The sequence below is a fragment of the Channa argus genome, chromosome 1 (assembly GCF_033026475.1).
Source record: "Channa argus isolate prfri chromosome 1, Channa argus male v1.0, whole genome shotgun sequence".
Classification (NCBI taxonomy): Eukaryota; Metazoa; Chordata; class Actinopteri; order Anabantiformes; family Channidae; genus Channa; species Channa argus.
In genome coordinates this window covers 18273998-18297849 of record NC_090197.1, presented here as the reverse complement: position 1 = coordinate 18297849, position 23852 = coordinate 18273998, and the positions used below count along the sequence as shown (strand labels likewise).

General features: G+C 39.2%; 1 protein-coding gene across 1 annotated transcript in view; it reads left to right on the top strand.

The window, feature by feature from the left end:
* Positions 1-874: 874 nt before the first annotated feature.
* kcnh8 (potassium voltage-gated channel, subfamily H (eag-related), member 8) overlaps positions 875-23852 on the top strand; it is a 47313-nt gene continuing 24335 nt past the window's right edge. The window contains exons 1-6 of the mRNA XM_067504287.1: positions 875-1358; positions 15912-16145; positions 19281-19412; positions 21366-21493; positions 23037-23274; positions 23489-23646. Coding sequence (XP_067360388.1) covers positions 1283-1358; positions 15912-16145; positions 19281-19412; positions 21366-21493; positions 23037-23274; positions 23489-23646 — 966 coding nt within the window. The 5' untranslated portion in view covers positions 875-1282. The remainder of the gene's footprint in view (positions 1359-15911; positions 16146-19280; positions 19413-21365; positions 21494-23036; positions 23275-23488; positions 23647-23852) is intronic.

The following is a 23852-nucleotide window of genomic DNA, read 5'->3' as shown; positions in this document are numbered from 1 at the left end:
ATGTGGATTGTTGAATTTGAAGCTTTTGAAATGATCAGTACTTGTTCCACTGAACTGTACACATGAGGGCACTATTGTGTAGCTAATGGCTCTGTTCTCATCTGCTCATTACTTTTTATCACCTGCCATGAGAAACATGCAGGCTATTATTTACTTTTCGCCATTGGGTGGCGCCAAAAACTCTAGTAACGTCTGTTAGTGTTGGCAGCTATGTGTCTGCTGACAGATTACTGGTAACTGCTGGAGAGAGAGAGAGAGGGAGACGTGGACAGGTTGACTGTCAAACTGCCAACAACACAACGTAAACGAACTATGCATCTCCTGAAGCAATCCCTCTGCAATCTGTCGTGCAACTATTGCGTTTTCTTTCACTTTTATTTATTTATTTAACGCCCGTGCAAGTGCAGGTCTTTTGTTTTGGGGTGAGGTGATGGGAGAGGAGACCTGCTGTTTACCACCTCTGTCTTTCTGTTTGCCTCCTTATCATATCTCATTCTCAGTCAGTCTCCTTTATATAAAGCATGGATCCTCCATTTTCTCGTTTTTTCATGGTATCCAATATGGATTTTTTTTAAACTATTTTCCATTTTAAATAATAAATACATTGTTTGTTTAATCCTGTATATGCTATATGATGCATGGTAATATGAAACATGGTCGGAATAATATTTTTCATTTTGTTTTAAACTTGATTTTCATGTTTATTAATTACAAGCTGCTGTGTAATTGACCCCCCATGAATACTGAGGCATTGCCTCATGATGAACCAGTAGCCTTTTATTCATGCGCAGATACTTGGAATACATGCAAGCCAGCATGGAAAACATAGATTAGTTATGTTTATGAATTGTGATGCCACTATGTCTACTCTCACCACTAAGAAACTCCTCCATCTGCGCTCTGATCACAGTTGTAGCTGAGAGTGATTTATGTCTCCCACCATTGTGCACCGAGGAGAGATGATCATTGAATCCAACAGCATAATAATGGCATCGCTGACAGGGAGTCTCATTCTCTCGCTGTCGTCCCTGGCTATTACCTGAACTGCACCTGTGTGCTTCATCTTCTCTTGTCTTTTACACACGTAACACAAGCTCCAAACACACGGGTGCGCGCCTCACATGCACTCTCCACCGACTAGGGATCGCTTTGTGCTGAGTTGTCCGGATAGCTCCTTGTTCACATGGGTCCAGCGCCTTAAACGAGCGCACCTCACACATTTGGACGACCTGCACCTTCTCTTCGGTAACTTTGATGGGGACTTCGACATCAAGCAGGGAAAATGCCTGTGATGAAAGGATTATTAGCGCCTCAGAACACCTTTTTAGACACTATAGCCACACGGTTTGATGGCACTCGTAAGTTTGTTTTCAGTTTATTTTTTATCAGTTTAATATTTAATGTGGTGGTGATGATGCGTTTCCCACTGGTTTGTAAAACCAATCTCATACCTGCAAAAATTAGATTAAGCACCACAGAGGTGTTCATGCTTTTCTATTTGCACAAACTGTATTTTGGGCTTATTGTCCTTGATGCAAATGGCCTTTAGGTACAGGTGACTTGATTCTGAGGCCTGTTTGTTTTGGCTGAGATGTATTTCAGGTTCATGTCTCAGGACCAGACGGCGGGTGAAAGCCCGAACGCTCCCACAGCAATTAGTGAGCCGAGGCTGTCGCTCTCCGCGGTGCTGAAACCCGCCGAAACCTCAGCACCACAGACAGCGACAGGGTTCACCGGGCGCTCACACGGGCTCCCTGCTGCGCAACACACATTCGTTAATAACTTGTTCACAAGTGGGAGCCTGTGTCACATGTTTGATATTTGGTGGACAAACGAAGTCTAACTTTTCTGAGTGGTTCTTTTTATGTGAGGTTAACCTCTATTATCACTGTTTTGGTCGAAAAGTCCTGCGGCGTCTTCACATCGGTCTGGGACCATGCGTCGCATTTATCAACGTTAATTGGTCAATGGAGGTGTTAGAACATTTCTTTTCTCGGGCTGAGGCACACACAACACACAGCCATTTCTAAAACACAACTTAAAAAAAAAAAAAAAAAAACTCTGGCCACTTAGCGGACTTCTTACATAGCCAACATCTTCTGTTTTTCGTAGAAGATTGTTGGGGGTCCTGTGCTTGACGTTAGGAGCTGCCCTCGCTCCCATTTTAACACATAATACCCGATTCTTCTTCTGTTTAGGTTCAGCTCATCTTCAGGCCCTCGTTTTGTTTTTATGTTTAACCATTTACGTTGTTTTTAAGACTATTTGTGCAGTGTTTCGTTACATTTAGAAGCGGTTGTTTCCTTCTTTGCCTTTTATTCAGATATCAGCGCAAGTGTATTAGTGTATCACCTATTAAGAAACCATATATAGTTTAACATACTACTACTGTAGTATGTTAAACTACAAAAGCACACGTTTTTTTGTTTTGTTTCAAAACCTGGAAGGATTTTGTCCTTTCAACCTTTTAAAACATTGTTTTGTGTGTTTTAAATCCTTTCAAGCTGAGCCAGTGCTCTACAAAATGGCAATAATACGTCATGTCTGTAGTGGCTGAATGTAGCTCCAATCATATCCCACTATTTGGGATATTCTGGTTTTCCTGCAGGGAGTTCATACCACTGCAATAATAACTGCAGACATCCATCCTTATTTCAGTCCCTCATAACTGCAGGTTGAGCACCACTGTATGAGTAAGAGCAGGCTATATGTCAAGTAGCAACAAACTTTCAGCTGCCTGGGTGGGAGCTCTCTCCTAACACCAGGGATTTGGAGTAGTACTGTATCTAGCACAAGTGGTTTGTTAAGCCCCAGAGAATGAACTACTGTCCTTGAGCGAGGTAAAGGAAATTAACGTTAGATTTGAAATGCGAGATGGGGCAGACTGGAGGCAGTGGGGCTTGACGGGACAAATTGGGTCTGATGGTTTGGCCATGAGCAAATATAAGGGAAGTGACTGGTTCACTGCTGTGATCTCCTTTGACATCATCCAAAGCCTGGTCAGGGTGTTTGGACCTTGAGACAGTATATGATAAATGGTTAAAAGTGAAAAGAGGCACATCATTAACTTGATCTGATTCGTGCTCAGATAAAAAGGGTTTACACATTTACTTAAGGCCTTTAAATGGATTAAGCATATTGTTCACTAAAGAGATTTGTTTCCTAATGGTTTATTTAAATAAATTGATGTATCCCAGGCATAACCTTACAGCTTACGGAGGCGGTTAATAACTCGAAACTTTCCTTTAACAGCTGGGAAAGACACCGAAAGCCTGTCAGTTCATTTAATTAGCTCACATGAGAGTATGTTTTGGGCTTTAAATCATGTTTGCATGTTTGGACTGTATAACAGTAACTAGAAAAATATACATGAATATCACTTCTGCATGAATTGAGCCAAGCTGCTGTTCAGTTTGAACAAAATCATCTCTCGGCTGGGTTCATTCAGTTTCAAAAGACCAACAGGGTTTATGTGTGCTTTGTTGACTTACTTTTTAATAGACACAAACAACCTCTGATGGCTGTGTTGGGTTAGGTGTGTCCCCGTTCACCTGTACTGTAACAAAAATACAGAATCTGCCTGTTGCTCTGCACAGTGATGATTGTGTGAGGATGCTGTGACACCTTGTGTCATCACTACAGTACATCATCCAGGTACCTAATGTCACCACCTGTCCATCACTGGAGTTGAACTGGAGAATCACATATTGGCACTTAACAATAAACTATATTTCCAACCTGCAGATAGTAAATACATCCTTAAGCCAGGGATGTGCATCCATATTTTTCTCTCTTAGTACCTCGTCACGATTTCTCTCTGAAATTAAGTTAGTGCTGTAGTCCCATCAGCACTGCAGAATTGATGACTTCACATTCTCTCAATTAATGATGACCTTCTCTAGGAAGATGGTAACTGTGCTGGGTGGTCCTTCTCCGAAATTAAGCAGATGGTTTGGTGGTACAGTTGTAGCACAAGGTTGTGTGCTCCCTATCATGTATCATTGTTTTAGATAGCTATTTTCTAGCTTTCAGCACACACTAGTTCCACCTCCACAAGGCAGGTAATTACTGTCACTATCACTGAAGCCAAGACGTAGAACAGCTGTGTGTTGAGTCGGTGCAGGGTGGGGGTGGCAATGTTTAAGTGTGTATGTGAATGAATTATAGTGAGGGAATGAGCGAGTGAGAAAGAGAGAGAGTGCATCTGCATGTGTGTAAAGAGAAATGAAGAGAGAAGGAAGAAAAGTTTTCATTTTCTGCTTATGTCACAGAAATGTGTGTGTGTGTGTGTCTGTCTGTCTGTCTGTCTGTCTGTCTGTCTGTCTGTCTGTGTGTGCATGCACACATGTTTGTGTTTGTAGGCCAAAAAACTTTTTTCTGATGTAGTTAGAACCTTTTGGAGAAGTGAGGACATTTAGCTAGTTTTGAAGGCCTGTTTGAGGGTTAAGACTATAGGTTAGGGTAGGATTGTGTTGAGGTTAGTGTTAGGGTTACAGTTGGGCACTTAGTTGTGATGGTTAGGCAATGCATTATGTCAATGAAAGTCCTAACAGGAATAGAAAGACTAGAATGTGTGTGTGTGTGTGTGTGTGTGTGTGTGTGCTCAGCTGTCTCTGTCATTGAATATAAGGACAGTAAGGCAGAATTTTCCTCTCTCCTGATGAACTTTTTTTTTCTTTTAAATGCAGAACATCTAATTAAGCTGTTTAAAAGTGGCTGTGGTATCCCACATCATTAATACTTGCTGCCAGGTGAATGTTTAAAACTCATCAGAGATTTCCACACAATAGGAAAAGCTGTCACTATCAGATCCCACTGTCTCAGACAAGACAGAGGGTATAGTGTTGCTGGCTCATTCTCAACAGTAACCTTATGACCTGCAGTAAGACCCAGGGAGCTAATTACTGAGTTTGAAAGACCACAGACCACATGCTGACGCAAATACTCTAAGGTTCAACAAGGTTTAATAAAGAAGAAAAAACCTGTATTGTTTGGTGGGCTTAGCCAAGATATGTGATACAGTGCCAGATACATCACAAATGGTTTAATTCCCCTTAATAAGCACACAGTGGATTGTTATTTCACAACTTGAAAACTAACTGATGAAAAGGTCTTATGTGAAAGAAGTAATGAGTGCAGTAATGCGACTATGAGGGAGTAATCAATCATCATCGACTGTAGTGCTGCAGGGTGCAGAGGGCCTCTCACTTACTGGTGAGGATTGGCACTAGTGTTCCCATTTTCTCCAAAGCCCACTTAATATCAAGACTGTTTTATTTCAGGGTAAAAATAAACAGAAAGATGGTGCTGTGTTGTGTACTACTGAACAAATTGTAATACAGACATCCTATTTTTCTCAAAGTCACATACTGTACTGCTACAGTTATTAGTAACACCATAAACCAGTACAAATAGATTCTACTGTATATCCTTGTGTGGTGGTTTTGTCTACTTGCAGTCTACTTGCAGCTCTGTATAAATTAGGGTTTATGAGCTTATCTATCTACAGTGTTTTAGCTAACGATAGCAAGCTATGATAGCAAGTTTAGTGGGTTTTTAGTTAGCTTCCACTTGGCAAGATAGTAATCTTGTATAAAATAATGTTTGCTTATTTGTACAAAGTTTATTAATTAATGTGTAGTGTCAACTGTTATTTATTCTAGTAATCTTAGTTATTCTAATTGTATAGCCTGTAGGCTATTACCAGATTTTTCACTACTTAATGGTAGTGTAACAGGTTGTAAATGTAACATACAGTGCATCCAGAGAGTATTCACACTTTTGCGCAGTCGACATTTTGTGATGTTACAGCCTTATTCCAAAATGGCTTAAATTCATTATTTTCCTCAAAGTTCTACAAATACCCTATAATGACGACATGAAAGAAGTTTGTTTGAAATCTTTGCAAATTTATAATTAAGAATTGTCTTTAAGTGTATAAAGAAAACTATTTGCCTCAAGACAACATTCTTAACTTGTATTAAAAAATATATTTTTCTTCACACCATCAGAAGTTGTATGGCTTGTTAAATGGAAGAAGATAACGACGATCTACCGACTCATTCACTCAGTATAACCCAACACGACTAAAGGCACCAACTATCTATGGAAAATGTGTCTTTTGAATTTAATACAATCCAGCAGAATCCACTGGCTTTAACACCGCTTTGACAAAATATTTAGTGAGGGGCCACAGCCAACATTATCAGTACAGACTCAGCAGGCAAACACTGTCCTCACAGTAAGGTCACTAGAATTGATTATTACTGTGCACTTCAAAAGGGGGCGAGTACCTCTGTTCCAGCAAACTTCTGAGACTTCTGTATTCGGGGCCCTGCCACTGTAGACATTCTGTCTTGTTAAACCGCATAATTAGCGAGACTCCTCTCCTAATCACCATCTCTAACGGACTGTCCGTAGCGAACAAACTGTGTTTCACCAGCGGAAGTCTGGGTCAACCGCCATTTTTAGACTCAATTAATTTTTCCAATAAAGGAATATTGTCAGAAAGAGAGAGGAGATACAGCACGACAGAAATGATGATGCAGAAAGAGAGAGAGAGAGAGAGAGAGACAATTGAGGGTGAAAAGATATTGACCAAGAGAGAAAGAAAAGCTGGGAGGTGGTCTGTCAAATTACAGGAATGTAATGACTGGTGTAATGTTTCAGTTGGTGAGAGCCTGGGGGGAGGGGGTGCTGTGTGATGAAGAGCCACTGAAGTGATTAAGGCTGTGGATTTGTCTAATGACTTTCTTACTTTAGTTATGCAGTGTGCAAGCATTACCAGTTAACATGTGTAGGGTGTGTGTATGTGTGTGTGTATCAATTTGTATATGTTATGACTTCATCACAAAATACACATTATACTGCAATGTGTATAAACATTTTGTTAAGTCCTATAGCCCCATGCCTAGATTGAGTATGCATTGCTGACAAACTGTACAGTAACCTTGGTTACAATGAAGAGTGTCAGTGGTAGCCATGGCAACTCTGGAGTGACTTTTTTTGTGGTTATGTGATTGCTCTGTAGCAGTTTTGTAGAAGCCTGTATGAATTTTGGACACGGGGTGAGGAGGTCTTTCCATCCATCTCCCCACTTCTCTGCCAATTTTTACCACACTCCATCCACATCTTTCATCATTCCACCTCTCACAGCTCCATCTCACTCACCTTCAACCCCCCACATCATTGTCTCACCCTCTGTCTGTTGCCCATCCTCATCTGTCTGCCTCATGTATGTCTCAGCCAGCCTCCCCTTCTCCTACCCTTACCTGTCCCCATGTCCCTCATCTTTCATTTTCTCGCCATCCATCTCTTTCTCTCCCTGCTGGGTCCCTCTGTCAGTTTCTGCTTCCCACTCTCTCGTCTCTCTCTTCCTGTCCCGATTGCTTTCTCATGCTTGCTCAACCCTCATAAGAGATGTGCCTTAAATAGCTGTAGGGTTGCTCTGGGTGGTGACACGGGGCTGTCGAATTGCTTGTAAATGTGCATATGGAGTATTTGTGACTGTTTAAAACCACAAACTGAGGGCAAACCACTATATGGACAAGATGCCTTTTCTATGAGCACAATATCGTCTTCCTCCATAATACCTTTATTTTATTATTAGTTAATTGTTGTGATAATTGCTGTTCAATGTTAGCTTTAGCTTCACTAAGGTGATTGTGGAGAATACAATTAATTTAGAAAATTTTAACTTTTAATAACTTCCAGCTAATATACACTTTTTTTTTTACAGTCTGCCATCTTTGTCTGCAACCAGGTTCTAACATAGAACCTGCTGGCTAACTGTGGAGCCTTAAAAAGAGGGTCAGAAGAGGTGCTGCATAGTAAAAAATTTTAGAATTGTAAATAATCCCAAACTATTTCAGTCGAGTTAATAGAAAGAAACACTGCAGCTGGCAGGTGGAGTCGAACCTTCAATCTCTGGTGGCAGCGCAGTGGTGGAGTGTTTAGCGTAATTTGACAGTGTTTCTGCATGGAGTTTCATGTTCTCTCTGTGCTTGTGTGGGTTTCCTCCAGGTTCTCTGGTTTCCTTCCACAGTCAAAAGACCTACATGTTAGGTTTATCGGTGGCTGCCTGTAAGTGTAAATGTGAATGGTTCTCTAGCTATCTATGTATCTCTGTGTTGGACCTGAGAAGGACTGGTAACCCACCTCCAGCTTCACGTGGCCTGGAGCAGAATAAGCGGTTACAGATAATGGAGAGATGGATGGAAGGAGTTTAATAGAGACACAAAATGGGCATAATATGGCCTGGTCCTTGGAGGTTAGGAAAAGACTGTGGCTTGGTCATTATTTGGATGATCACAAGGACAGTAGAAAGATCATTTGTTTGGAGAGAACAGTCTCTTAAGTTATTGATTAGACACCATAAAAATACAAATTTAAAGAAAGAAGATTCTCTCATATGCTGATATTGTTAAGGTATTCCTACACTCCAGAGTAAATTATCTATTGACCAACAATTAGAAGACACATCACTGGACTTTTATTGTGTAAGGCGGCTATGCAACCCCCTACTGTACCTCTGCTTCTTTCTTGTCTATTCTCTCCCTGTCCCTTTTCCACTTCTGCCCTCCCTCTTTTCTTTGTGTCCCAGTGGGATTTCTCCAGCAGCTGTCATGCAGTCGTGTGAGCATGAGAGGAGATGATCTATGGGCTTCTACACCAGAGCAATTAACCAAAAGAAATTTGAATGGAGAGAAATGCAGTAGAGAAATGGAAGGTGATGAAGGGGTTGACACAGACGAGAGAAGATTAAGAGCAAAAAAAGGAACAAAAGAAACAGACAAAGGGGAGGTGGCGAGTAGAGAAAAGATGAAATCTCAAAAGGACTCAGAGATGGGGTGTGTGATACAGACGTTTTCTTCAGCAGAGGTTTAGGGTGCAGGGGAAAGATAGTAAAAATAGACAGATGATGTACTCATAGAGCCGATGAAAAAACAAGGTGAAGAGCAATTGGATGAAGTGATCCAAAACGGTGGGGGGGAAATGCTGGGTGGAAAGGGGTGACTGAAAGTTGACATGAAGTGAAAGGGATAGAGAAAGGGTAGAGAGGTAAAGATGGGCCTAAGGAAAGAAGGAGGCAAGGGAAGATGGAGGGGGCAGAATGTTAGTGCACTGGCAAAGGAGGGAGGGAAGCAGCAAGGGAAAGTAGGACAGTAAGAGGGAGGGGTAGGCTGAAAGGTTGAGAAGAGAAAGGATTACTGAATATCATACAAAAAACACCAAACAATCATAAATAGACTATAAGTCAATATTGTTTTGTGATTGTGATTGGCTGAGCCTGTGTAAAAATGAATAAAGATAAGTATACAGACGCCTTTACTTTTTGTATTTCAAACTAAAACCTCTAATTTTCCCAAATTTCCAAGATTAATTCAATACTTTGCAGCATTTACAGTTTGAGCCACCTTGGCTCAGTATCTGTGAGCATCTCATTCATTTTATTCCATACTTTTTCACAAGACCTCTCAAAGTCTATGAGCCTCTGTCCACATACTGTTGGAAGGTGTTCATTTGCTGTATTCTTATTATTTCTGTAAGGTGGCCATTTAACATTCAGCAATATCACATAATTAATTTGTGATAGATTCATATACTCCCTGCCTGTGTTTATTGCTTATAGTTTTGAGTCATTATGTATATTTATTTGTTCTTATTAAATGTTCCAGGACTGCATGTTTTATTGAAACACTAACTTTTGTGTCCGACTTGCCAAAAGTTTTTTCCTATACAGGTCAACGTTTTATCAGTAAGCAGGTGTTTTTCAATAAATATTTAGCAGCATAAGCAGTATATAGCTAATAAAAAGCTGTGTTTAGATGAGGGCAAAGGAAGAGGCGGAGTAAATTACTGAACGGTTTATGTCTGCTTTACTGAATGCTAATGTTAACAGTGTTGAAGTGCAGCTGGAGGTTAACATTAGCTTCACAAGGAAAACTGTATCCCAAGTTTATTAAGTATTTTTTTAAGGAACATCGACAAGAGGTTTGGTAATATTACATGGAATAATAGCAGCTTGTACAAACTAGATCAGGGATTTAAACAAATAGCACTGTAAGTGTCACATGTCATACACTGGAAAATGTGTACTCACTGTAAACTCTGTCTGTGACAACATCTGTCTGCTAAGGCTGGTTATTGATGATGAATAATCATCAAGACTAGAGCTGAATGAACGATCAGGTGCCTTCATCCATTACTTCATAATGTGTAGCTGTGTTTTTTGTGATAGCTACAGTATTTGTTCTGTACTGCTATACATATCGTGTAAGACACCTTATGATTTGTTAGTGTGAAGCTATTTTATATGTTTGATAGTTGGGGAAATTGGAAATTAGGCACTTGGTCAAACTTTGATCAAATCGGTGCTTGGGCAGTTGCCCCTGGTGCTGACCAAAGAGTGGATTGCAGAACATCACATACAATGCGAGGTGTCTGTGAGCTACCACCTCAGAGTCTCTCAACAGATGTTCTATGGGGTTGATAAGTCTCTGCTTCGGTTAAGCACTCAGAGACTTGTACATTGTTGCGTTATCCTTCATTCATTGTCATCATTGTCATGCTGAAAGAGATATCATTAAACTCTCCCTGTCACTATTGTAGGGAAGTACACCATAACGTGATACTGCCACAACCAGTCTTCACCCCAGGGAAACTATTAACTACGTGATGAGCAGTAATTGAGCCCCAATAAGCAGGGATGGAAAGTTTGGTACAATTTGTCCTTCCCTTCCGTTGTTGTGTGTGATTCATTACACAAATGTGGTAAAACCATGATTGTGGTTTAAGTCCTCCTCATCAAAAGCAACACATGTGCATTTTTTTGCAAGCTGACACTGTTATTTAGGCAAACCTTACCCAAAACATTGGAGGGGTACTAACTTTTACACAGAACTGTAGAAAGTTTCATACATTTGCTAACCCTGTGCCAACATAGGTGGATGATTAAAAACTAAAATGTCTCTAACACATCCACACAACACATCGCAAGCAGCTAATAAGACATTGCTTACTGGTATAACAGCAAGAGCCCAAGCTCTGCATCTGTCCTGTATCTTTTAATCTCTTTTAGCTATCACCAACGAGGACAATCCAGTCTGATATTACTCTCTGTCTCGTCTCTCATCCTCATATCCGCAAACACTGCCTTCTGACCACATTTACAATGTTTATTAGTCATACTAAAAATACCCACAGATGTATTACATTGACATATTTTGTATTGTGAGAATACTGAGCTACACAGTGATGTTAAGTGTTACACAGTCCTTGTAAGATGTTTCCGGAACGGGACAGAAAGTTCCATGCTGGCCATCCAAGGCTCCTGTTGACATGTTGACAGAAAAGCCATTTGGCTAATTACAAGTCAGTTTACCATCAAAATGAATTGAAAGTGGTTATCTAATTAAAAAATATATATATATTGGGGCTTTAAATGCCATCTGGCAAGCTCCATGCAGGCTGTCATCCCTTTCATTTAAAATGCTTCTCTACCATAAAGGTCTGATCAATTAAGTGTTTCTGAGATATTTGTCTTTCTGGCAGATTCTCTCATCTCTGCAAAGAAAGTCTGAAGCTTTTGATTGACTGTTGCATTTTTTGGTCACCTCTCTGACCGAGCTCCTTCTTGTTCAACTACTCGGTGTGGCTGAATGTGTTTCAAGACTTCTTCCATTTTACAAATATCAAGCCACTGTACTCCTGGGAACACAACTTTTGAAAGAGTTTTATACCCTTGGTGTGTATGTATGATATATCACCACAAATGTTGTTGCAGAGGTCCACAAAAACCCTCAAGTAGAAACCCTTTATGGCTTGGTGTTTGACTTGACATGCAGTATGAATAGTGAAACCGTGTATGTAGGTGTGTGTTGTAGACAGTTGCAGACACATTTCAGTAAGAGTTAAAGCAAACAAGATACACCTTACTACAATTTGCCAAAGCAAAGGGTTTGAAGTTGTTTTAGCTCACCATCAAAGGTATCTTACGATTCAAATTCAGAATGTGTTAAAAAAAACAAGACATGAAGCAGTGTTAATGTAGCATTTCATTCAGTAGATCCAGTATTTGTTCATTTACCCCTATACCTCACTTGTAAGTCGCTTTGGATAAAAGCGTTAGCTAAATGACTAAATGTAAATGTAAATGTTACAGCAAAGTAAGAAAGACAACTATACTCAGCTGCTTACACTGTGGAGAAATTGGAGGGGGGAGTGGTGCAGTTCAAATAACTTATGGCATGAGACCCAACAAGCCTGGAGCTGTTTGCTATTTATGAGTTACAAAATGCATAAAGCAAAAGTGCAAGATGATCAAAACCAATATTAGAACTAATGTTTCCTTGTAACTGAAAAAAACCCATCTCTCCTCTTTTTATCATGTCAGTATTTTATAACACTGCATGTAAAAGCTGTCATGAAGAAGTTTTCAGGTCAGTACTGAAACTGTGTTCTGCAATATGAAAATATATCTAGAGGATATGTCACTCCAGTGTCTCTTATAGTAAAACAAGCAGTGCCCAGGTGAAGACAAGATGTATATTTAATGCATCACCTCTTCATGCATGCACACTGCTCTTTCTAAGGATAAACAGCATACCCGACATGTCTGTCCAACCAAAGTAATCCACTGTCAAAGAGAGTGTTGTGTGTTTTTTAAACATTCATTTTCTGTCAACACCATCCTCCCGTGCTCTGGGAGCTGCCACCAGACAGGCCCCAGGCCTTTCCTCTGGGTCCCTGAGAGGTTTCAGACCCTTTTGGCCTTGTCCTTGCTTGCCCTAGGCCTGAGGGGCCTCACGTCTCACAGCCGATCCAAATGCTAAGACCCGCTCTGACCATCTGTCTGGGCCAAGAGTATTTTACTGCTGACGAGACATGTTCTCAGTGTTTTTTTTTTCATGAATGAGTATCACTGTCAATGCATTTTATTCATCTAAATGAAATGGTTTTGCATGAGCTGACATTATTCTTTAAAGTATAAAGTTTGGTGATGCACTATATTCTTTTCTCTTCAGATCTGAAATAAGGACTTTGCTGAGTATAAGTAACTTCAAAAATCTTGAAAACAACAAACCATTATTAACTGTCACATTTTAAGAAGCCTTTTCTGGGAGTTTGTAGCAGTGCTAGGAAGCATGCAGAAGCAATTGTTGATCGCTGAATGGAATTATACAACGGAACATGTTGCTTGTTCCTCTTGAGGGACACATACAAGGGTTTTGTCCTCTGAAGTTATTCCCACTTCAAATCTAAAGTGATTTCTTCCACCAAAGCCTGAGATACAACATAAAACAATTAAACATCAAGGTTGGTAGAAAAAAGGAACTATTGATGCAGAAAATTGATTTTTGTAATGCAATGTAATTGAAGCAAGTCACTTGCAAGATGTCTCAAGCAATAATTATAGATTAATGTTGCTTTGTATGATTGTGGATCAGAGTGAGTGGAATTAATGTGTATTTGACTCACTTATTTACAATACATATGTAGGCATGAAGTGTTAATGCTACATGTAACTTCAAGTGTGTGTGTTTGTGTGGTTTAAGAAATTTATTTTATTATTATTGGTTTATTAGAACAGACTTAACAAAAATACACTTCAATTTCTTCCCTTTCAGTCTCTGTAACACATACACACACACACACAAGTTTATATTTCTATTATTGTTAGGACTTTCATTGACACAGTTCATTCCCCAGATCCTTACCCAAACTCTAACCATCATAACTTAATGTCTAACCTTAAGGCTGAAACTAAATCTTAACCCTCAAACAAACAGGCCTTCAAACTTGGTAGAACTGGAACATTTCCTCATAACTTGTTTAGGAAAAAACTTTTTTGGGTCCTAATTAGGTAACCAACACATGCACATACACACACAGACACGCACTATAGAATGAGTAGTCCACTATCTTGTATAATGGGCATTGTACTGTAAACATTAGCTGTCTATCAGCACCACTCAGCATCATTCTGGACTATCATTGGCACTGTGGGTGTTTTTGTTGATTGGTGTGTGTGTATATGTGTGCCATGAGAGATAAATTTAAGTATAAACAGCTGGTCCACTTTAACCGAGTATGTACAGCTAGACGCAAATAGGCTAATTAATTGTGATAGACTTCAGCACTAATGTAATTCTTTTTCGTGTGTGTCATCACATTAGCATATCTCCACTCACATTTTGCAAGAATATGTCCTTCATCCAAATAACCTCTTTTTACCACAACTCTCACTAAAAGTGTCATAAATTCAGGGTCATTGTTTTTATACTAGGGAAAGAGTTTCAAGAGTAGCATCCCACTGATGTTCAGCATGCAGATAAATTAGGCATTAACTGAGGTAAACGACCTTCATGTTGGAGCCCACACAGGACTTCAACCACCTGAGCTAAGGACACTATTAGTCCTTGTATCTGTGTGTTAAAATTACATTTTAGCACATTTTAGCCCCATTGACTTGCAGGCATTGATAAAAGTCAAAAACCCAGGAGCCACTGTTTTACCAGTTGCTTTCATTTTTAATACTTTACAGTTTGAAACGAGGGTGGTGGGAGCTGAGAGGTTAAATCAGTGGTGTCACAACCAGAGGAGATAATGTCTATGTGGCTAAAAAAAAATTCATCTCTTTTTAATATTTATAACATGGATGGATTGAATTAATGTACTGTGAAATGTGCCTAAACTTCTGAGCAACTCACATAGAGATAGCACCCATCCCTGTTCTTCCCAGGAGATTTCTAGAGCATTTTAGCACCTTTTAGCTCAGTCTTTTGGTTGTGCAACTGACGACTTTGCCATTTGATTTCATCAGCCTTGTCAGCAGTGGTAGGCAGTTGATTTCATCAAAAAAAATCTCAAACAAACCCTCAGAACCTATATGCCGTTGCACAGATATTACAAAACATTTACCAACTTATATTCTGTAGGCCTATTGCAATGTTTATAGCTAGGTTATATAGCTTTTGCTCTTTATTTCTACCTCTATTTACTTATAGTAGTAATAGTTACTTTATCATTCTCATAAGGCCTTATTGTTTTTTCTCTTTACCTATTACTGGGCCACTGTAATATATAACTTCTTATCTTATCTTTGTTTATTGTATTTTGCACATGCACAAATGACAGACATATTTATCAACTTGGTACTGAACATTATAAAGCATTTTTCTTATCAGTGAGTGAAGACCAAACCAGAGCTCAAAGTCAGTGAGTGTAGAAGAAACATAACTCCAGACAAATGTTAATGTTGCATCAGTTTTTCTGGACGTGAAAATACCTATTGTATTTATTATTTTTGCCAGTGTCATGTTTTTAGCTTGTTTTTGCTGTGGACAGAAATAAATCAAAAGAGGTTCATGCTTTTAAAAGAAAGGTAAAAAACTACCTTTTAAATGTTAATTATTGCCAATGCTAATTAGTGATATTCATACTTTGCCTTGCTAGATGTTTGCAGTACTCTGGACCTGGGGTTGCCGAGGGACTGGCATTTGGAATGTCTGGGTTCTTGAAGGAATAAAATAATGAACAGTGTAATCCTACAGTTAGGTCTGTGGGGAGTTATAATATTTTTCCTTTTTGACTAAAGTCTGAAAACACACTGGGTGGTTTTCCTTATGTCTCTGCCTTCATTGTGAAGCTTTGTTAAACAGCCTTTGGGGAACTTTACCACAGTGTTTCTTTTATTTTAAGAGGAGCTGTGAATTGAGCTAGAGTATAAGCTAGACTAAGCTCACTCCTCATTATTTCTTTAACTACAGGGACATCCATGAATTTGTGTAAGTGTGGGTAAGCAGGAAAAATAGTGTAATCCAACCCCCTCATAACTTTAAGAATAGCAACATCACCTGAGCTCATTGTCTTCATTCTCACATCTCCTTTTCTTTTGCTTTCACCTACAGACAGCAACTTCATCCTGGCCAATGCTCAGGTGTCAAAGGGCTTTCCTATTGTCTACTGCTCAGATGGCTTCTGTGAGCTTACAGGCTTTTCCCGGACGGAGGTCATGCAGAAGAGCTGTGCGTGTAAGTTCCTGTATGGGCCTGAGAGCAGTGAAAGCATCATACTCAGCATTGATGACGCCTTGGAGGAGCGCAAGGAGTTTAAGGATGAAATTATGTTCTACAAAAAGACAGGTGAGGCTAGTTAGCATAAAATCACAATTATAGTTTAGTTGTGTCTGAGTTGTTGGTTTATATCCTTCAACCCTTCCATTCCTTCATTTATCATTGAATGTTGATACTCTTTTGTGCTCATGCCTACTCTCATTACCATAAAACACAGGGACTGTGCTTCCTCTACCATTTACCAATTAGATGTTGTAACCAGAGCCAAGTAGACAAGCATAGAGGCCATTAGAGAGTGCACAGATAGAATGATTATCATTTGGGACTTTGCCTATATATGTATATAAATGGATGGTAATTCTCTGTGGTTATTTCTGAACAAGTACCATTTAAATTTGCAAAGATGCATCCATGGATGAATGAAATACTGGTTGTGACGAATGGATATATAACATTTTTACTGGCTCCTTCTCATTAAGGGTGATTAAACAAAGTCATCAGTCACCAAAGTCCCCTAGTAATTTTTTAACACTGAGACACATTAAACTTTCATAGCTGTCAGCTAGTGACTCCTCAACCCCGTCTCCTTCAATTACACTGAGCCCAATAGCTACTGTAGCTATGATATGGCATGATTTGGTGCGTGCCTCACTGATTAGCCAGCTGGCAGTGAACAAAATGGAGTCAAAAATAATGAGTGCAAGGATCAGTGGATACATGCTTGCTATGAAATGAGGTGGGGCCGTGAGGTTTTCTTTACTCCTAGGCTTCCTACTCTTTTTCTGTCTGAAAATAAATTCTGAAATTTTAATCTATTAAATAATAAGTAAAAAACAAAAACAGAAATTAATTTAAATTATAATTATAACAAAATTTATAAATTAATTTGATTAAGTTTGGCTGCATGTGTGTTTGGTTTGAATCTCAATGTAGTATCTAAAACAGGGGAAGAAATTACTTGTTATATCATCTCTGCATGCTTAATTTGTACAGACTACACAAGTGTAACGCTTTAGATTAAAAGTACATTCCTGATGTTGGAAACCACTGTGTTATTATAAGGTCCATTTAGTAGCTGTTCTGAATATAATACATAATGTTTTTTCAAATGATTTCTCCTCTAATGCCTGCTTGGAAATTAAAATTAAAAACATGCGGACACAATTGTCTCAATATTAGGTCCATTAAGTCTCAGCTCTGGAGCCTTTAATTGTACAGTATCAAAGAAAAGTTCACGTTTTATATTTTCTAACTCTCAGTCTAAGCTTTTAAATGAACATGCCCAAGAAAAATCTGGGTAAAATCGTTACTTGACAATCAGACTGATTTGGCAGTTTTAACTGATTTCAACATGCGGACAATGATCCGCTGTGGCGACCCTGAACTCACGGGATAAGTCGAAAGGACAAAAAAAAAATTTTTTTTAATTTTGTTCGTGTTAACAATTTCCTCCTGGGAAGATTTTTTGTTGTTTCATTGTTACCTGACCAGAGATGTATCTGACTTCATTTTGAGCTGACACTGAGAGCACATAACATTTTTCACACTTTTCTATAAACACTGAAATAACCATCAATGGGCGCAAGAGACTGATCTGAACTGCACAAGAACAAATGAGACATGTGGGCAGATATTAAGATCTCTGGAAGTGTGCTACCAAACTCTACTGTGTGACATTACCCAAACCTCCAGAACAGCTACATAAGCTCTGGGATGGTTTATGATGTGATCTGCGCTTCTCAAATGACCAGTAACAGGTATGAGAGTTTGTGCATGTGTCAGATGTTGAGTCACCTGTCTGCACTTTTTATTTGATTGATTGGTAATGGAGATTCAGCAGGCAGCTCAGGGAAGTTTGCATGGACACACATTGCTAATACCATCACAGATGTGACTGTCTGTGCTACTCTGCTGCTTGCTTTTCTGTCTTTTTCCCTGCTGTGGCCTATCATTTTATCCTCCCTCATGGCAGTATTATCTTCTTTTCTTCCATTCCATTTGCCATTTTCACATATAACAATTTGTGCAAGTTTGTCTATTTTAATTGCTTATCTTCCTCCTTCTTTCCCTGCCTCAGCGTTTCTCCGGCTCCTCATCCCTCTGTTTTTGTCTGTCACAGCCGAGACCTAAAAGTACATGCAGCTGATTGACTCAGTTTGTTATCCATCTGTCTGACTGAGAAAAGAGAAACCTGCATGTTTGCAATCAGGAACGCTCTTTCTCTCACTATGTGCTTGATAGTTCTGCCTTGTCTCGCAGAAATGCAGATATTATCACACATAGATAGGGAGAAAGACACAAAAGAAACCTATGACTGAGTCATCACCAGGTCAGAAACCTTTTGTGAATGGGACTGATGGGAGGGGATTTCATGGGAAAACCCTCTTAATCAGCAATCATTTCTAAATCAAAGGTAGCCCTGATGATTTTCCCTTAATATTTATTTAAAGAAAAACAGCCAGAAATATTAGTTCCCCTACAGATAAGGGGAACTATAAGGACATAAAAAGTGTTGTGGTTTGATGTAGATTAATCTGAATTTGATGAGATTAATTCATTTTTAAAATATTAGAACTAACCCTGACATAACTAGAATTCTCAAGATGCTCAGTGTATGATGTTACTGTAAAAACACAAATTAAAAAAGTTTATTCTCTGTACAGAAGCCTGTTTGGGACGCAATGGGGGGTTGCACAGTTTGGTGTCGATTATCTGTGGACATGTCACTGTGAGCAATCTTTTTACACGTACAGATTAATTAATTTATACTTAAAATATACCTACTGTATTTATTATAGTGGCATTCAGTGTCAAAAACTAACTGAAAAAGAAAATAGACCAATGAACAATTTTATGTCCTATTAAATCTTTTTGATAAATCAGACAAGTGCTGGTACAGAAACCCACATGCTCACAGATGCTGACCTGCTATTCCCCTGAAAAACAATTTATTAAGGCAGAGATGGGATCTCAAAGTTAGGTTCATCTCTTGCTGTGCTTGAGGAGCATGTACTTAGTCTATTTAAAGGCTCAGCTTCTCCCGAGGAACTTCCAGCTGTAGATAGGCTTACTAATAAATCTGGAAATATGTGAAAGTGTTGCTCTAAGCACATAAATACTGTACACACTGGAATACACATAAATTGTAAATCTAGTCTCAGTTTAATCAAAAACTGTGTTTAAAAGATTGTTTGTCCCTTGCAGCTGAGCTGTTCTGGTGCCTGCTGGACATTGTGCCAATTAAGAATGAGAAAGGAGATGTGGTGCTCTTTCTGGCTTCATTTAAGGACATTACAGTCACTAAAGCCAAAGTCATCCAAGAGGACAAAAAGGAAGGTAAGTATGTGTACAGTGTGAGTTGCTGTATTGTTATTAATTTTGAATGGATTCTAAGGGTTTGTTGAAAAGAGAAGAAACACCCACTTATTATAAAAGGTGCTACAGTTTTATACTGCATGCAAGGTGTTTAGGGTGGATGGAAAAGTCCCAAACATCTACACTGATGGTTGGGTTTAGCCAAGAACAATGCTTTGATAAGTCTAATACAACAGCACCTTTGTTTTGTGTTTGTTAGATCCTCACATTTTCCCTCATAATGCTATTATAAATACAAAAAACACTTACTTTTGTTTTCAAAATCAATTACCCCAAACGATAATATTAACATCAATGATAACTTAGCTAAAGCCAAAATCAATCAACAAGAATGAAAGTCGGTGTGTGTGTGTGTGTGTGTGTGTGTGTGTGTGTGTGTGTGTGTGTGTGTGTGTGTGTGTGTGTGTGTGAAGACAGCAAACTGCCCTTTCTCATCTTAGGCCTGCCTCCCCTGGATTTGGCTAATTATTGTAATTACTCTAAATAAGGGAGAACAGAAAGCAGAAAGCAAAGTTATTTTTGCCCACATAATGAAATGCTTTTCATTGAAAAGGAAAGAGGCTGATGCAGCACGCCTTCAGATAGAGACAAACACCGAACTATAATAGGTTTGCATCTGACTAGCTTGTTTAAATAAGAATATGTCTGGTAAGTCTCATAAAACATTCGCATTTCAGGTCAGATGAAGCAGGGGTGTATACAGTATGTGTTTTAATACAAACAATATAATTATTAAAGTATACATATATAGACAAAATAGTGGGAATCACTCTCTGGCATCTACAGTTTCTTCTCTTCCCCCCTTGTCTACTATCCTCTTTTTTTCATTATCTGTCATTAATACTTACTCTCACCTTTTCTAGTTTTCCAGTGTCCTTTTCTCATTTCTCTCCATCATCTCAGTTCTTATCTGTTCCAGCTGCCTTTACAGTGTCTTACCATTTCCCATCCCCTATCCTCTCTACAAGCCTTTGCCTACCCAGCAATTTATACAAGACCCACTCTTCCCCACCCATAGTTCCCATCTACCCCATCATGAATGGCTATAAAAGTTGAGGGAAATTCATTAGATCTAAAAATAATCATGTCACGCTATCTCTGTGCTCCTGCCGAGTCACATTCTCCAAGGCTCCGCCATGTTATGAATGGGTCCTGTCTGTTCGCCTCATTTGGGGTCTGTCCACACACTCCCAGCACACACCAAAGAACACACACACTATCCAAAGTTTGAAAAAGGACACTCACAAGCAGTTATCACTTCTATTTGCCAGCTTTGTTATTGCCATTATCTCCCTGAGAGCCTATCTGGCCTTAGTCCTTTCCTGTGGGTTCACAGCAGTGGGAATGGGGCTCAGAACCCAGAAGCAATAAAGTGCCTTCTCCCATTACCCGGCTCCTAAGTCTGAACACATGACTTCTGCACTACCCACTTTATCTATTTCCGCAATACAACTGGAAGAAACTCATAAACAAGCACTCCCACAGAAACACATACAAAGCCACCTAGCAGCAATCTACCATAACAAATTTACAATAGTAAACTTCAGTGCCTCTCTGCCCCAGCAGCTACTTGTCAGAGCTGTTATTGTGCTGTTATGCTGGAGATAGTGTTCAAGCAAAAATACATCATCAGCCAATATTTATGGCTTAATATTATGAATCACAACAACTAACACATTTTTGACATTTTCAGAAGCAAAAATAACAAACAACATTTTAACCTCTCAGAAATTGTGTTAAGTCGCTGAAAATGACTCGCTTACCTTTTGCATATTCATATTTTTTTATTCAGGAGAGACTATTATGTATTTCATCAACTGTAATGACTGATTCAGTCATCAGGGATTAACTGTGGGGGGTAAAGAATTGTAGGGGGGTGGGTACTAACGCATGTCTGCTTGTGTGTGTTTACAGAGCGACGCCGCAGCAGGGTGAAAACGGGCTCTCCTTTCAGTTCGGCTCGTCTACGGAGCAGCACGGTGCTTTACCACATCTCCGGTCACCTCCACAGCAGAGAAAAGAGCAAGATTAAACTCAACAAGGTGTATTCAGACACTTCAAACCATAGGGTCACAATGTAACACAATGAAGGGCAATTTAAAGTGGCTGAGGGTAGACAGTATAACATAGGAAGTGAGAAGATAACTGTTGTAATGGGAGCGCTGTGGAAAAAAATTAAAGCACATGGGAAATACGGTGAATATCTCGGTGTTACACGAGCTGACGCTCTTTAACACAGAATGCTTTGCCTCCTTTAGGTTAACATGTTAGCAAAGAGGTGACTTTTCACACTCTGCAGATACAAGGCAGCATCAGTATTCACATAGAGCTGTGAACCCTGACTGGTCTGCAGCTTCCCAGGCCCATAAACATCTAAGTGTAATGCACTGTGTGTTCTGACACCTTTTTATCGGAACCAGCATAAACTTTTCCAGCAATTTGAGCTACAATAGCACTTTGGTCCTTTTTAACATCCTGTTTTCTGGACCAAAAAAGAACTATTATGTTCACATTTGTCAACTGATTTCTGTGAATCATTTTTATATTAAAGAGCTTATGATCTAAGTGTTCAAAATGTTTAGTCCACAATAACTGTGAATCACAAAGTTACTGTAGGCTGCTAGGTACTAAGAGAGGTATGTATATCAACATACGATTGCATAAACTGTCCTACTTGGCGGAAAACAATTACACGGTATAAGGAATCATTATAAACTCATGTTTGTCCATTCTTGACTCCTTTTTTTTTTTTTTTTTTGGCGTTTCGGCTTATCCAGTGAGTTCAGGGTCACCACAGCGGATCATTGTCTGCATGTTGATTTGGCACAGCTTTTACACCGGATGCCCTTCCTATTGTACAGCTGCACAGCTGGAGATGGGAAAGGGCTATTAGGGGTTCTGTTAGGGGTTCAGTGTCTTCTACAGAGACACTTCAACATATAGCTGAGACCGGGGATCAAACCACTGACCCTGTGGTCCCTGGACGACTACCTTACCAACTGAGCTCTAGTTGGTAAGGCAGTTTTTCTGCCTCTTGCTAATTGAATATTTGCCACATATAGAAAACTCGCATCTCTTAAGTATCTAGCAGCCTACACTAACTGTAAACAAAAGGTTTTGCACTACGCTTAATCATCAACTCTTTATTAGAAAAACAATGTATTGAATTTGGTGGACAAAGGAAAAGTTACAATTCTTGTTCCCCCTTTTACTTGTATTTGTTTTGAGGCCAGACTTGCCTTTTGTGGCAAAGTTGACCTACAATTCAGTGGTGTGATTTATTTACTGTATAATAAATGTATGGGAACTTTTTTATTTTTTACTGCCCTATTATAAATATGAATACTGGACAGTTAATTAGAGCCATTGTTGTGTTGCACATTTTGCAACTACATTTAAAGACAATTCCACTATAAAACACGTTGACAGTAAGTCTTTCCTTTGTGATAGCAATGAGTTGATTTTATTTGGCAATGAGAATATACAGACGGCTAGTGTGTTTTTTATCTGCTTTTACTCTTATTTGTGTATCAGTATCAGCAAAGAAATGTAAATTAGCTTTATCTCTTATCATATTCTGTCTAGAATGTGTTTGGAGACCCACCTGCTCTGCCAGAGTACAAGGTAGCAGATGCCAAGAAGTCCAAATTCATCTTGCTTCACTACAGCACCTTCAAGGCTGGCTGGGATTGGTTGATTCTTCTTGCCACATTTTACGTAGCTGTGACGGTGCCCTACAATGTGTGTTTCATTGGCGATGATGATGACCTGACGCGCAGCACGACCGTCAGTGACATTGCAGTAGAAATACTGTTCATCATAGGTTTGTTTGTTGCCAGCATTTGGTGAGAATGGATGCATTGATTCATTCATTAGCAAAAATCTAAAGTAATGCAAAATCTATACTAAGTGATATAATTAAACTAATATTATATGTAACGTTTTTATGTAAATTAGGATGGATGGATTCATTCATGACATCACGACAACTTAAAAACCAAAACTTCCAACTGTGCATTTTGTGTCCTTCCTTTTAGACATTGTTTTCAATTTCCGCACCACCTATGTTAGTAAATCGGGCCAGGTGATCTTTGATGCTCGACAGATTTGCATCCACTACCTGACCACATGGTTTATTATTGACCTGGTCGCCGCATTGCCCTTTGACCTGCTCTATGCCTTCAAAGTCAGTGTGGTGAGTAGCCATTGGTTACCTTTTGTATTTTATTTGTGCCACTGTGAACTGTGAAAAAAATGATGATTAATGGATTGCCCAGTCAGATACACAGTCTTTAATCCTGTTGAGAACATGATGGATTTAAAAGTGCAACACCAGCAACATATCTGATATTCCATAAGAACAGATTACATGGATTGTTTCCAGCACTGCTGTAGCTCTTG